Here is a 13,030-nt window from a genome sequence, read left to right as displayed (position 1 = left end):
GCACACAAGACCTGACACTGTATTTACAGACTCACAGATACATGACAGAGCCATGGAAACCAAAGTGCAGACCACCATGCTTTACACTGCCGGCTGCTGTAAAAAAAAAAGAAAAGTGATTTTGCTCTGTGGTTCCGAGTACAGTGGGGGAAAAAGTCTTTAGTCAGCCACCAATTGTGCAAGTTCTCCCACTTACAAAGAGGAGAGCGGCCTGTAATTGACATCATAGGTAGACCCCAACTATGAGAGTAACAATGGGAAAACAAATCCAGAAAATCACCTTGTCTGATTTGGCAAGATTTATTTTGCAAATTATGGTGACAAATAAGTATTTGGTCATTAACAAAAGTTCATCTCAATATTTTGTTATATATCCGTTGTTGGCAATGACAGAGGTCAAACGTTTTCTGTAAGTCTTCACAAGGCTGGCACACACTGTTGGTGGTATGTTGGCCATTCCTCCATGCAGATCTCCTCTAGAGCAGTGATGTTTTGGTACTGTCACTGGGCAATACGCACTGTCAAATCCCTCCAAAGGTTTTCTATGGGGTTGAGAGCTGGAGACTGGCTAGGCCACTCCAGGACCTTCTTATGAAGCCACTCCTTTGTTGCCCTGGCGGTGTGCTTTGGATCATTATCATGCTGAAAGACCCATCCACGTTTCATCTTCAATGCCCTTGCCGATGGAAGGAGATTTGCACTCAAAATCTCACGATATATGGACCCATTCATTCTTTCATCTACACGGATCAGTCGTCCTGGTCCCTTTGCAGAGAAACAGCCCCAAAGGATGATGTTGCCACTCTCATGCTTCACAGTAGGTATGGTGTTCTTTGGATGCAACTCAACATTCTGTCTCCTCCAAACACGACAAGTTTTGTTGCTACCAAACAGTTCTACTTTGGTTTCATCAGACCATATGACATTCTCCCAATACTCGTCTGGATAATCCAAATGCTCTCTAGCAAACTTCAGAAGGGCCTGTGTTATGATTGAGTCACCGTAGGAGGCAAAAACAGAAATGCTAGCTAGTCCTGAAAACCAGAGAAGTTGGCAACTATCAGATTGCAGACCCCTGAACCTATCAACACAACTAGCAGTAGCCGTGGGGGGTTCCTACGATGACCTAGACCCCTCGATCACAGCCGGAGATACATAGGCCTAAAGAAGGAAAGGGGAAATCTAACTGCCCCAGAGCAGACCCCAAAGCAATAGGCAGCCCCCCACATATAATGACGGTGAAGCAAGATGAAAACACTTACACAGACAGAAAGACAGGCTGAGCAAAGACGGGGCCCAAAAACTACCTAGATAGGAACGGATAGGAAGGCTGCTGTCTGCAATCTGCCAAAACCCTAACAGAGACAAAAGCCAACAAGCTGATATAAAAATGGCCCTGAAGCAACTAAGCTTCAAAAACTAAATCAGCACTCAGGTACTTTCAGAAGACAGAGCTCTAGGAACACTGCACACTCCAGCAGGGAGTGGCAGAATCCAAAAAGCAAGAAAAACAAAAACAAATCTTAGATGCAAAAAGGCAAAACAGAAAACTTAGCTTTAGGAGAGCAGGAATCAGACTGATGTCCAAGAGTCCACAGAGAAATCACCCGCAGGGCAGAAAGGGTGTAGGCTGCCTTAAATCCAGTCAGTGACTCCACTCAGCCAATCGTCTTCATTAGTCCCAGGTGCCTGATAATCAGGCTCACTACCTTCCTTCACTAGAATAGGGAGTTCACCAGGCCTCAGTGACGGAGGGGAAAATGAACTCACAACAGTACCCCCCCTTGAGGAGGGGTCACCGAACCCTCAACAACGCTACCAGGGCGATCAGGGTGAGCCCGATGAAAGGCACGCACCAATCTTTTGGCATGAATATCAGAGGCAGAGACCCAGGAATTATCCTCCTGACCATAACCCTTCCACTTAACCAAATACTGGAGTCTCCGTCTAGCCAGACGGGAATCCAGAATTTTCTCTACCTCATATTCCAAGTTACCTTCAACCAATACAGGGTCTGGAGGTGCCACCTCAGGCACAACTGGCTCAACAAACCTCTTCAACAAGGACTTATGGAACACATTATGGATCTTAAATGTGACAGGAAGAGCCAAACGAAAAGAGACCGGATTAATAATCTCCAAAATCTTGTAAGGTCCAATAAATCTAGGCTTAAACTTAGGAGAAGCCACCTTCATAGCAATATTTTTTGATGATAACCACACCATATCACCAATCTTAAACTGGGGACCAATGGTCCTATGTCGATTGGAAAACCGCTGGGCCTTTTCCTGGGAGAGAGATAACTTATCCACCACTTGGTCCCAGATCTGGTGCATTCTCTCCACCACAGTGTCAACAGCTGGGCAGGCAGAAGGCTCCACCTGCCCTGAAGAAAATCGAGGGTGAAAACCAAAGTTACAAAAAAAGGTGACATCAAGGTGGCAGAACTAGCTTTATTATTTAAAGCAAATTTGGCCAGGGGCAAAAATGAAACCCAATCATCCTGATCAGCGGAAATAAAACATCTCAAATACGACTCCAAGGTCTGGTTTGTTCTCTCTGTCTGCCCATTGGTCTGAGGGTGAAAAGCAGAGGAGAAGGACAACTGAATTCCCAACTTGGAACAGAACGTCCTCCAAAATTTAGACACAAATTGAACTCCTCTGTCAGATACAATGTTCTCAGGAATCCCGTGCAAGCGAACCACCTGTTGCAAAAACAGAGGCACCAACTCAGAGGAAGATGGCAACTTAGGGAGTGGTACAAGATGAACCATCTTAGAGAACCTATCACAAATCACCCAAATAACAGTCATTCTCTGAGAGACAGGCATATCAGAGATGAAATCCATTGAAATATGGGTCCATGGCCTCCTGGGGACCGGCAAAGGCATCAACAACCCACTAGAGCGAGAACAAGATTTAGACCGGGAGCAAGTCCCACAGGACTGCACAAAATTCCTGACATCATGAGACAAGGTGGGCCACCAAAAAGAGCGACTCACCAGATCTCTAGTACCAAAAATACCTGGATGACCAGCCAATGCAGAGCAATGAACTTCAGACATCACTCTCTTCTTCCACTGGTCAGGAACCTACAACTTTCCACTGGGGCAACGCTCAGGTTTGTCCTCCTGGAACTCTTGCAGAGCAAGTCTCAAATCGGGCGAGATGGCAGAAAGAACTACCCCTTCGCCTAAGATGGTGGCAGGCTTGGTCACCACAGGAGAATCAGCAAAGAAACTCCTAGAGAGGGCGTCAGCCTTGACATTCTTAGTTCCAGGAAGGAAAGAGACCACAAAATCAAAACGTGTAAAAAACAAGGCCCACCTAGCCTGTCTAGGGTTCAAGCGTTTAGCCGACTCTAGGTAAATCAAATTTTTGTGGTCAGTGAGGACCACAACTTGATGTTTGGCTCCCTCCAACCAATGTCTCCACTCCTCAAATGCCCATTTCATGGCCAACAGTTCCCGATTCCCCACATCATAGTTACGTTCAGATGAAGAGAACTTACGGGAAAAGAAAGCACAGGGATTCATTTTAGATGTTACCGGATCCTTTTGGGACAACACCGCTCCTGCACCAATCTCAGAAGCATCCACCTCTACCTGGAACGGGAGTGAGACATCAGGTTGCCGCAGAACCGGGGCGGAGGTAAATCTACGCTTCAGCTCCTGAAAGGAAGCAACCGCCTCCGGAGACCAATTCAACACATCCGCACCCTTCCTGGTCAGGTCAGTCAATGGTTTGGCAATACTAGAAAATTTTGCTATAAATTTCCGATAAAAATTAGCAAAACCCAAAAACTTCTGGAGGGCCTTCAAAGAAGTGGGCTGAACCCAATCATAAATGGCCTGTACCTTGGCCGGGTCCATTTCAATAGTTGACGGAGACAAAATAAATCCCAAAAAAGAAATTCTCTGTACTCCAAAAAGGCATTTTGATCCTTTGACATACAGAGAATTCTCTCTCAAGATCCGGAACACAGTCCGAATATGTTCCACATGAGAGTCCCAATTCTTGGAGAAGATCAAAATATCATCCAGATAGATAATCAAAAATTTATCGACAAAGTCTCGGAAAATATCGTTCATGAAGCACTGGAAGACAGAAGGGGCATTAGTGAGCCCAAAAGGCATCACCAGGTACTCAAAATGTCCCTCCGGAGTATTAAACGCCGTCTTCCATTCATCCCCCTGCTTAATGCGGATAAGATTATACGCCCCCCTGAGGTCAAGCTTGGTAAACCAGCAAGCACCTCTGACTCTAGAGAATAGATCCGAAATCAGGGGTAACGGATACTGATATTTAATAGTAATTTTATTGAGGGCACGATAATCAATACAAGGCCTTAAAGAACCATCCTTCTTGGCCACAAAAAAAAAAACCGGCACCTAAGGGTGAAGAGGATGGTCTAATATGACCCTTCTCCAACGCCTCCTTAATATAGGACCGCATAGCCTCGTGCTCGGGTACAGATAAATTGAAGAGCCGACCCTTAGGAAATTTACACCCCGGGTTTAGTTCAATTGCACAGTCATAACTCCTATGAGGAGGCAGAGACGCTGACTCATTCTCACTAAATACATCATAAAAGTCCGCCAAATAATCAGGAACATCATGCGACTGAAGAGAGGTGGAAAAAACCGGAGCCTCACTAAAGGTACACCGGCAACCCCAACTCACCACAGACACAGACTTCCAATCCAAAACTGGATTATGAATCTGCAACCAGGGAAACCCCAGAACAACGGCATCATGCAGACCATGCAACACCAAAAATCTGCAATTTTCTTGGTGGTCTGGGGCGACCCGCATGACCAACTGGGTCCAAAACTGAGGTTTATTTTTAGCCAGAGGGGTAGCATCAATCCCCCTCAAAGGGATAGGCGTCTGCAGAGGTGTCAACGGAAATCCACAACGTTTAGCAAAATCCAAGTCCATTAGGTTTAGCGCTGCTCCCGAATCCACAAAAGCCTTGGCGGAAAATGTGGACAGGGAACAGATCAGAGTAATCGCCAAAAGAAACTTAGGCTGAACCCCACCAACAGAAAACGTGTGTGCAAAGCGTTTCTCACGTTTAGGACAAACAGAAATAACATGTGAGGCATCTCCACAGAAAAAACACAGCTTATTACGCCTTCTGAATTCCTGACGTTGCGCCTTAGACAAAACTCTATCACATTGCATAGGTTCAGACGTCTGTTCAACCGGTGACAACACCTCTCGTGTAATCCTGCGTTCACGTAAACGCCGATCAACCTGAATGGCTAAAGACATAGAATCGTCCAGACCAGAGGGAACAGGAAATCCCACCATAGCATCTTTTACGGCTTCTGACAATCCCTTCCGAAAGAGAGCAGCCAAGGCATTATCATTCCAGGTAGTAAGTACTGCCCACTTTCGGAACTTTTGACAGTACAACTCTGCAGATTCTCGACCCTGGCTCAATGCCAGCAGGGTCTTTTCAGCCTGATCAATAGCATTAGGTTTGTCATACAGCAACCCCAAGGCTTGAAAAAATGCGTTCACATTAGTCAGAATAGGGTCATCTGGATTCAAAGAAAACGCCCAATCCTGGGGATCGACGTGCAGCAAAGAGATGACAATTTTAACCTGCTGCGCGGGGCTCCCTGACGAGTTAGGCTTCAAAGCAAAAAATAATTTACAATTATTTTTGAAACTCAAAAATTTAGATCGATCCCCAAAAAATACATCAGGTGTGGGGATCTTTGGTTCAACAGCATGTGAACGAGCAAGATAGGCAGAAATTCCTCGCACTTCAGCAGCGAACTGCTCCACACGATCAGACACTTGCTTTATCTCCATTGAGAGAAAAAAAAATTCCCCCTACGGCCTCAGAGATATAGAGGAAAGAATATACACACACCTCTTTTTTTTTTTTTTTAAACACAATTCTTTCCTGCTATTGAGTACCCTAGGATCTGCGGTTTGGCGGGTGATTCTGTTATGATTGAGTCACCGTAGGAGGCAAAAACAGAAATGCTAGCTAGTCCTGAAAACCAGAGAAGTTGGCAACTATCAGATTGCAGACCCCTGAACCTATCAACACAACAAGCAGTAGCCGTGGGGGGTTCCTACGATGACCTAGACCCCTCGATCACAGCCGGAGAGATACATAGGCCTAAAGAAGGAAAGGGGAAATCTAACTGCCCCAGAGCAGACCCCAAAGCAATAGGCAGCCCCCCCACATATAATGACGGTGAAGCAAGATGAAAACACTTACACAGACAGAAAGACAGGCTGAGCAAAGATGGGGCCCAAAAACTACCTAGATAGGAACGGATAGGAAGGCTGCTGTCTGCAATCTGCCAAAACCCTAACAGAGACAAAAGCCAACAAGCTGATATAAAAATGGCCCTGAAGCAACTAAGCTTCAAAAACTAAATCAGCACTCAGGTACTTTCAGAAGACAGAGCTCTAGGAACACTGCACACTCCAGCAGGGAGTGGCAGAATCCGAAAAGCAAGAAAAACAAAAACAAATCTTAGATGCAAAAAGGCAAAACAGAAAACTTAGCTTTAGGAGAGCAGGAATCAGACTGATGTCCAAGAGTCCACAGAGAAATCACCCGCAGGGCAGAAAGGGCGTAGGCTGCCTTAAATCCAGTCAGTGACTCCACTCAGCCAATCGTCTTCATTAGTCCCAGGTGCCTGATAATCAGGCTCACTACCTTCCTTCACTAGAATAGGGAGTTCACCAGACCTCAGTGACGGAGGGGAAAATGAACTCACAACAGGCCTGGACATGTACTGGCTTAAGCAGGGGCACACTTCTGGCACTGCAGGATCTGAGTCCCTGGTGGCGTAGTGGGTTAGAATCATAGAATCGTAGAGTTGGAAGGGACCTCCTGGGGCATCTGGTCCAACCCCCTGCTCAAAGCAGGATTCGCTAAATCATCCCAGTCAGATGTCTGTCCAGCCTCTGTTTGAAGACTTCCATTGAACGAGAACTCACCACTTCTCGTGGCAGCCTGTTCCACTCATTGATCACTCTGTCAAAAAGTTTTTTCTAATATCTAATCTGTGTCTCCTCCCATTCAGTTTCATCCCATTGCTTCTAGTCTTTCCTTGTGCAAATGAGAATAAAGTTGATCCTTCTACAATGTGACAGCCCTTTAGATATTTGTAGACAGCTATTAAGTCTCCTCTCAGTCTTCTCTTTTGCAAACTAAACATTCCCAAATCCTGCAACCTTTCCTCATAAGACAGGGTTTGCAGACCGGTCACCATTCTGGTCGCTCTTTTCTGAACTTGCTCCAGTTTGTTGATGTCTTTTTTAAAATGTGGTGCCCAAAACTGGACACAATATTCCAGATGAGGTCTGACCAAAGAGGAGTAGAGGGAAATAATGACTTCACGTGATCTAGACTGTATGCTTCTGTTAATACATCCTAGAATTGCATTTGCCTTTTTGCTGCTGCATCACACTGTTGACTCATATTCAGTCTGTGATCTATTAGTATACCCAAGTCTTTTTCACATGTGCTGTTGCTTAGGCCTATTCCTCCCATTCTGTATATGCTTTTTTCATTTTTATTGCCCAGATGTAGTACTTTGCATTTCTCGCTGTTAAAAACCATTCTGTTAGTTGCTGCCCACTTCTCCAGTTTATTTAAATCTTTTTGAATCCTCTCTCTCTCTTCTCTAGTATTAGCTATCCCTCCTAGCTTTATGTCATCAGCAAATTTAATCAGTTTACCCTCAATTCCTTTATCTAAATCGTTGATAAAGATGTTGAACAATACAGGGCCCAGGACAGAGCCCTGTGGTACCCCACTTGAGACATTCTTCCAACTGGATGTGCAGCCATTTACGACCACTCTTTGGGTCCGATCACTAAGCCAGTTATGAATCCACCTAACAGTTGCCTTGTCCATTCCATACTTAGTCATTTTTTCAATAAGGATTGTATGAGATACTTTGTCAAATGCTTTGCTGAAGTCAAGATATACTATATACTATACTATGCATTTCCTTGATCCACCCAATCAGTGATACCGTCATAGAAGGAAATTAAGTTAGTCTGACATGACTTATTAGTTACAAACCCATGCTGACTCTGTTTAAGGTTACTTATGGTAGGCCTTGTTACGGTGGCCCCAGCTCTATGCAGGGCATTCACTAGGTTCCCATGTGTGGTTCTGGGACTTTTGCTCACCGTTCTTGTAGTCATTTTGACCCCACGGGGTGAGATCTTGCGTGGAGCCCTAGATCGAGGGAGATTACAGTGGTCTTGTATGTCTTCCATTTTCTTATTATTGCCCCCACAGTTGATTTCATCACACCAAGCTGCTTGCCTATTGCAGATTCAGTCTTCCCAGCCTGGTGCAGGGCTACAATTTTGTTTCTGGTGTCCTTCGACAGCTCTATGGTCTTCATCATAGTGGAGTTTGGAGTGTGACTGTTTGAGGTTGTGGACAGGTGTCTTTTATGCTGATAAGTTCAAACAGGTGCCATTACTACAGGTAATGAGTGGAGGACAGAGGAGCCTCTTAAAGAAGTTACAGGTCTGTGAGAGCCAGAAATCTTGTATAATTTTAGGTGACCAAATACATATTTTCCCCCATAATTTGGAAAATAAATCTTCCCAAATCAGACAAGGTGATTTTCTGGATTTGTTTTCCCATTGTAAGTTGGGATCTACCTATGATGTCAATTACAGGCCGCTCTCATCTTTGTAAGTGGGAGAACTTGCACAATTGGTGGCTGACTAAAGACTTTTTGCCCACTGTATATTGTATAAGCGAGCGGATGAGCGCAGGCTCAAATTCCCAGATGGGACTAAAAAATACAGGAAAAAGTTTTAAAATATGAATATATATAATAAATATATGTGTAATTGTTTCAGACGTCGCTCCCCCCCTTCAAAAATAAAGAAATATGAAAAAAAAAAAAAAGAATCATAGCTGGTGTCGTTGTGTCCAAAACCATCCGATCTAACAAAATAGAAAAATGTTTAAAACGCCAAAAAGAAAAACTAAAAGCTCCTGAATTACTGCAACATAAAAGTGATAAAAGCGACAAGTGCAGCACAAGTGGGATCGATAAAAGCCGGCATGTGAGCCCCCAGCTAGCAAGCCCCCAACCAGCGAGCACCCAGCCAGCATTACACAAGACCCCCCGGCCAGCATTACGCGTGGTGGATGGAAAGATATATCAGTTACAGCCCTTGGAATAAGTGGAGGGAAAAAACTAAAAGACCCGGACAGTTTTTGTGCTTTTAGGGGTTAATATTGACTGGATCTTCGGGTCTGTCCTGTTGTTTTCCACTGGTAGCGGCTGATCCGCGACTCTTTATTGTTTTCCTTCAGACTCATGGAAAAGAAGAGGCGAGACCGGCAGCTGGCGAATAAGCGGAACTGAGCGCGGGGGAGGACATGTGACACTCATTGGGGATGCGACCATCGCAGCATTTGCTTTCCTGCTCAAGGACGCTCATTTATTCTGTGCCTGGGCCATGGAGCGGCGACTGGTGCGACTACGACAGCCACAACTACGACCAGCGCGACTACGACAGCCACAACTACGACCAGCGCGACGACAGCCACAACTGCGACCAGTGAGACTACGACAGCCACAACTACGACCAGTGTGACTACGACCAACGTGACTACGACCAGTGTGACTTCCACAGCCACAACTACGACCAGTGTGACTACGACCAGCGTGACTACTACAGCCACAACTGCGACCAGTGTGACTGACAGCCACAACTACGACCAGCGCGACTAGGACAGCCACAACTGCGACCAGTGTGACTACGACCAGCGTGACTACTACAGCCACAACTGCGACCAGTGTGACTGACAGCCACAACTACGACCAGCGCGACTACGACAGCCACGACTACGACCAGCGTAACTACTACAGCCACGACTACAACCAGTGTGACTACGACTAGCGTGACTACTACAGCCACAACTACGACCAGTGTAACTACGACCAGCGTGACTACTACAGCCACAACTACGACCAGTGTGACTACGACCAGCGTGACTACTACAGCCACAACTACGACCAGTGTGACTACTACAGCCACAACTGCGACCAGTGAGACTACGACAGCCACAACTACGACCAGTGTGACTACGACCAACGTGACTACGACCAGTGTGACTTCCACAGCCACAACTACGACCAGTGTGACTACGACCAGCGTGACTACTACAGCCACAACTGCGACCAGTGTGACTGACAGCCACAACTACGACCAGCGCGACTACGACAGCCACGACTACGACCAGCGTAACTACTACATCCACGACTACGACAGCCACAACTACGACCAGTGTGACTACGACCAGCGTGACTACTACAGCCACAACTACGACCAGTGTGACTACGACAGCCATGACTACGACCAGCGTGACTACGACAGCCACAACTATGACCAGTGTGACTACGACAGCCACGACTACGACCAGTGTGACTACAACAGCCACGACTACGACCAGCGTGACTACTACAGCCACGACTACGACAGCCACAACTACGACCAGTGTAACTACACCCAGCGTGACTACTACAGCCACAACTACGACCAGTGTGACTACTACAGCCACAACTACGACAAGTGTGACTACGACCAGCGTGACTAGTACAGCCACAACTACGACCAGTGTGACTACGACAGCCACAACTACGACCAGTGTGACTACGACCAGCGTGACTACGACAGCCACAACTACGACCAGTGTGACTACGACAGCCACGACTACGACCAGTGTGACTACGACAGCCACGACTACGACCAGTGTGACTACGACAGCCACGACTACGACCAGTGTGACTACGACCAGTGTGACTACTACAGCCACGACTACGACCAGTGTGACTACTACAGCCACAACTACGACCAGTGTGACTACGACCAGCGTGACTACTACAGCCACGACTACGACCAGCGTGACTACTACAGCCACGACTACGACCAGTGTGACTACTACAGCCACAACTACGACCAGTGTGACTACGACCAGCGTGACTACTACAGCCACGACTACGACCAGTGTGACTACGACCAGCGTGACTACTACAGCCGCGACTACTGCTTCTTGCTGTTTGTATTTTACCTTAACCACAACGTATCGGCACAGAGAAGTAATAATGGCGGCAGCACCGCGGAGGACGGAGCCACTACATCGATCTGCACTTTAACGCTTAGAGCGTGGCCCTGTGTACTGCACAGACTGATGGGGGGGACGGAGGGCCCGCGGTCTGGGGCCCATCAGGACCTCGTCACTCTCCAAGATCCGGAAACGCGATACATTAACCAAATGGCCAAGTAGTTTAGTGACCGCGCGTACAGCAGGAGTAATGGGGGCTTCATGAGACCCCACTATCACAGTACACTGGAAAACATGGCGCCCGCAGCCCCTGCTTCTCCTGGATGGGTGACCCCCTTCGTGCCCGTTCTCTCCAGGTTCTGCAGCTTACGGATTTGGTTTGTGTCTCAATTCCTCCGCTTACTGTCAGTGAATACGCAGCGTCGTGCTCACACGGCTGGGAGGTTGTTACAATGTATCAGTACCGGCAAAACCATCAGCCTGTGATCCGGGACAGAAGGGGGATCCGCTGACAGCAAGCAGAGGTGTGCGACTCCTGATGAAGTTTGTTCTATGCTCCAGTCACAGCCAAAGCTGCAGTCACACTTTCAGCTGGTGCAGAGACTACATCTCCCATCATACAATACGATGGGGTGGGATCACCAATGACCACGCAAAATTGGCCCCGCAGCTCTTGATGTGACTGGAGAATATGACAACATCAAAACTGTGAGTCTCCTTGTACGGACCTCGTCTTCTCCGGTCACATCTGACTCCTGGGGCAAATCTGAGATGAAAAACAGCAGCCGAAAATGGCGGGTGCCCATGTAGCCGCAGCACCCCTCCCCCATCACCACCACGTGCCCGCCGCAACCATGGTTCACCCGGTCGCACGTAGCTGAGCCGAGCAAGTGGAGTAGTGTGCAGCGTGGAGTGTAATACCACTAGTCACAGGCAGGGGGCAAAGCTCCATCATGCACCTCTAACACCCACAGCGTCAGTCAGTGACCCCAGGACGGACTGCAGAGGGCAGCAAGGAAAGTCACCACCTCGTCACTCGGCGGCCCCCCGCCCTGGCAGTGCCTTACCACCTGTGATCTGACCTGTCAGACACCACGACTCGTTCATGTAAAAACACTGGAGTGCCTTGTCCACACAGGGTTAAATGGGGCAAAATGCGGCGAAAAGAGGGACGAAATGGAGAAAATAAAGGGGAGTGAAACGGAGAAAATAAAGGGGGGTGAAACGCGAAGAGAAGAGAGGGATGAAACGGAGAAAATAAAGGGGGCGAAAAGCGCAAATAATTTATCAGAAAATAGTTTTATCCAACAGAGAAAATGTTAAACTGGAAGAATCTTAACAAGCAGTTAATAAAGAGCTAATTCTCTCCACTGTCTGTGGCTCTAAGACTATCACACATAGGGGCTTAGATACACGGCTCAGCAGTCAGTATCACACATAGGGGCTTAGATACACGGCTCAGCAGTCAGTATCACACATAGGGGCTTAGATACACGGCTCAGCAGTCAGTATCACACATAGGGGCTTAGATACACGGCTCAGCAGTCAGTATCACACATAGGGGCTTAGATACACGGCTCAGCAGTCAGTATCACACATAGGGGCTTAGATACACGGCTCAGCAGTCAGTATCACACATAGGGGCTTAGATACACGGCTCAGCAGTCAGTATCACACAGGATAGGATTAGATACACGGCTCAGCAGTCAGTATCACACAGGAGGGGATTAGATACACGGTCAGCAGTCAGTATCACACAGGAGAGGATTAGATACACGGCTCAGCCGTCAGTATCACACAGTATAGGATTAGATACACGGTCAGCAGTCAGTATCACACATAGGGGCTTAGATACACGGCTCAGCAGTCAGTATCACACAGGAGAGGATTAGATACACGGTCAGCAGTCAGTATCACACAGGAGAGGATTAGATACACGGCT

General features: G+C 47.2%; 2 protein-coding genes across 2 annotated transcripts in view; both read left to right on the top strand.

Annotated features, from left to right (window-relative positions):
• LOC141091667 (1-phosphatidylinositol 4,5-bisphosphate phosphodiesterase gamma-1-like) overlaps positions 1-10,216 on the top strand; it is a 189,775-nt gene extending 179,559 nt beyond the window's left edge. The window contains exon 32 of the mRNA XM_073577350.1: positions 9,334-10,216. Within this exon, the coding sequence (XP_073433451.1) occupies positions 9,334-9,385 (52 nt within the window). The 3' untranslated portion in view covers positions 9,386-10,216. The remainder of the gene's footprint in view (positions 1-9,333) is intronic.
• Positions 10,214-12,459, top strand: LOC141091702 (uncharacterized; the record flags this gene model as incomplete). The annotated part of the gene is made up of 1 exon (XM_073577396.1): positions 10,214-12,459. A coding segment is annotated over one exon (966 nt), but the record flags the coding sequence as incomplete, so codon positions are not given.
• Positions 12,460-13,030: the final 571 nt, after the last annotated feature.

The sequence above is a fragment of the Dendrobates tinctorius genome, unplaced genomic scaffold, assembly GCF_039654945.1.
Source record: "Dendrobates tinctorius isolate UK_male_01 unplaced genomic scaffold, ASM3965494v1 ptg000055l, whole genome shotgun sequence".
NCBI classification, from domain to species: domain Eukaryota; kingdom Metazoa; phylum Chordata; class Amphibia; order Anura; family Dendrobatidae; genus Dendrobates; species Dendrobates tinctorius.
The sequence above is the reverse complement of the archived record's forward strand: the minus strand, read 5'-3'. Positions and strand labels throughout refer to the sequence as shown.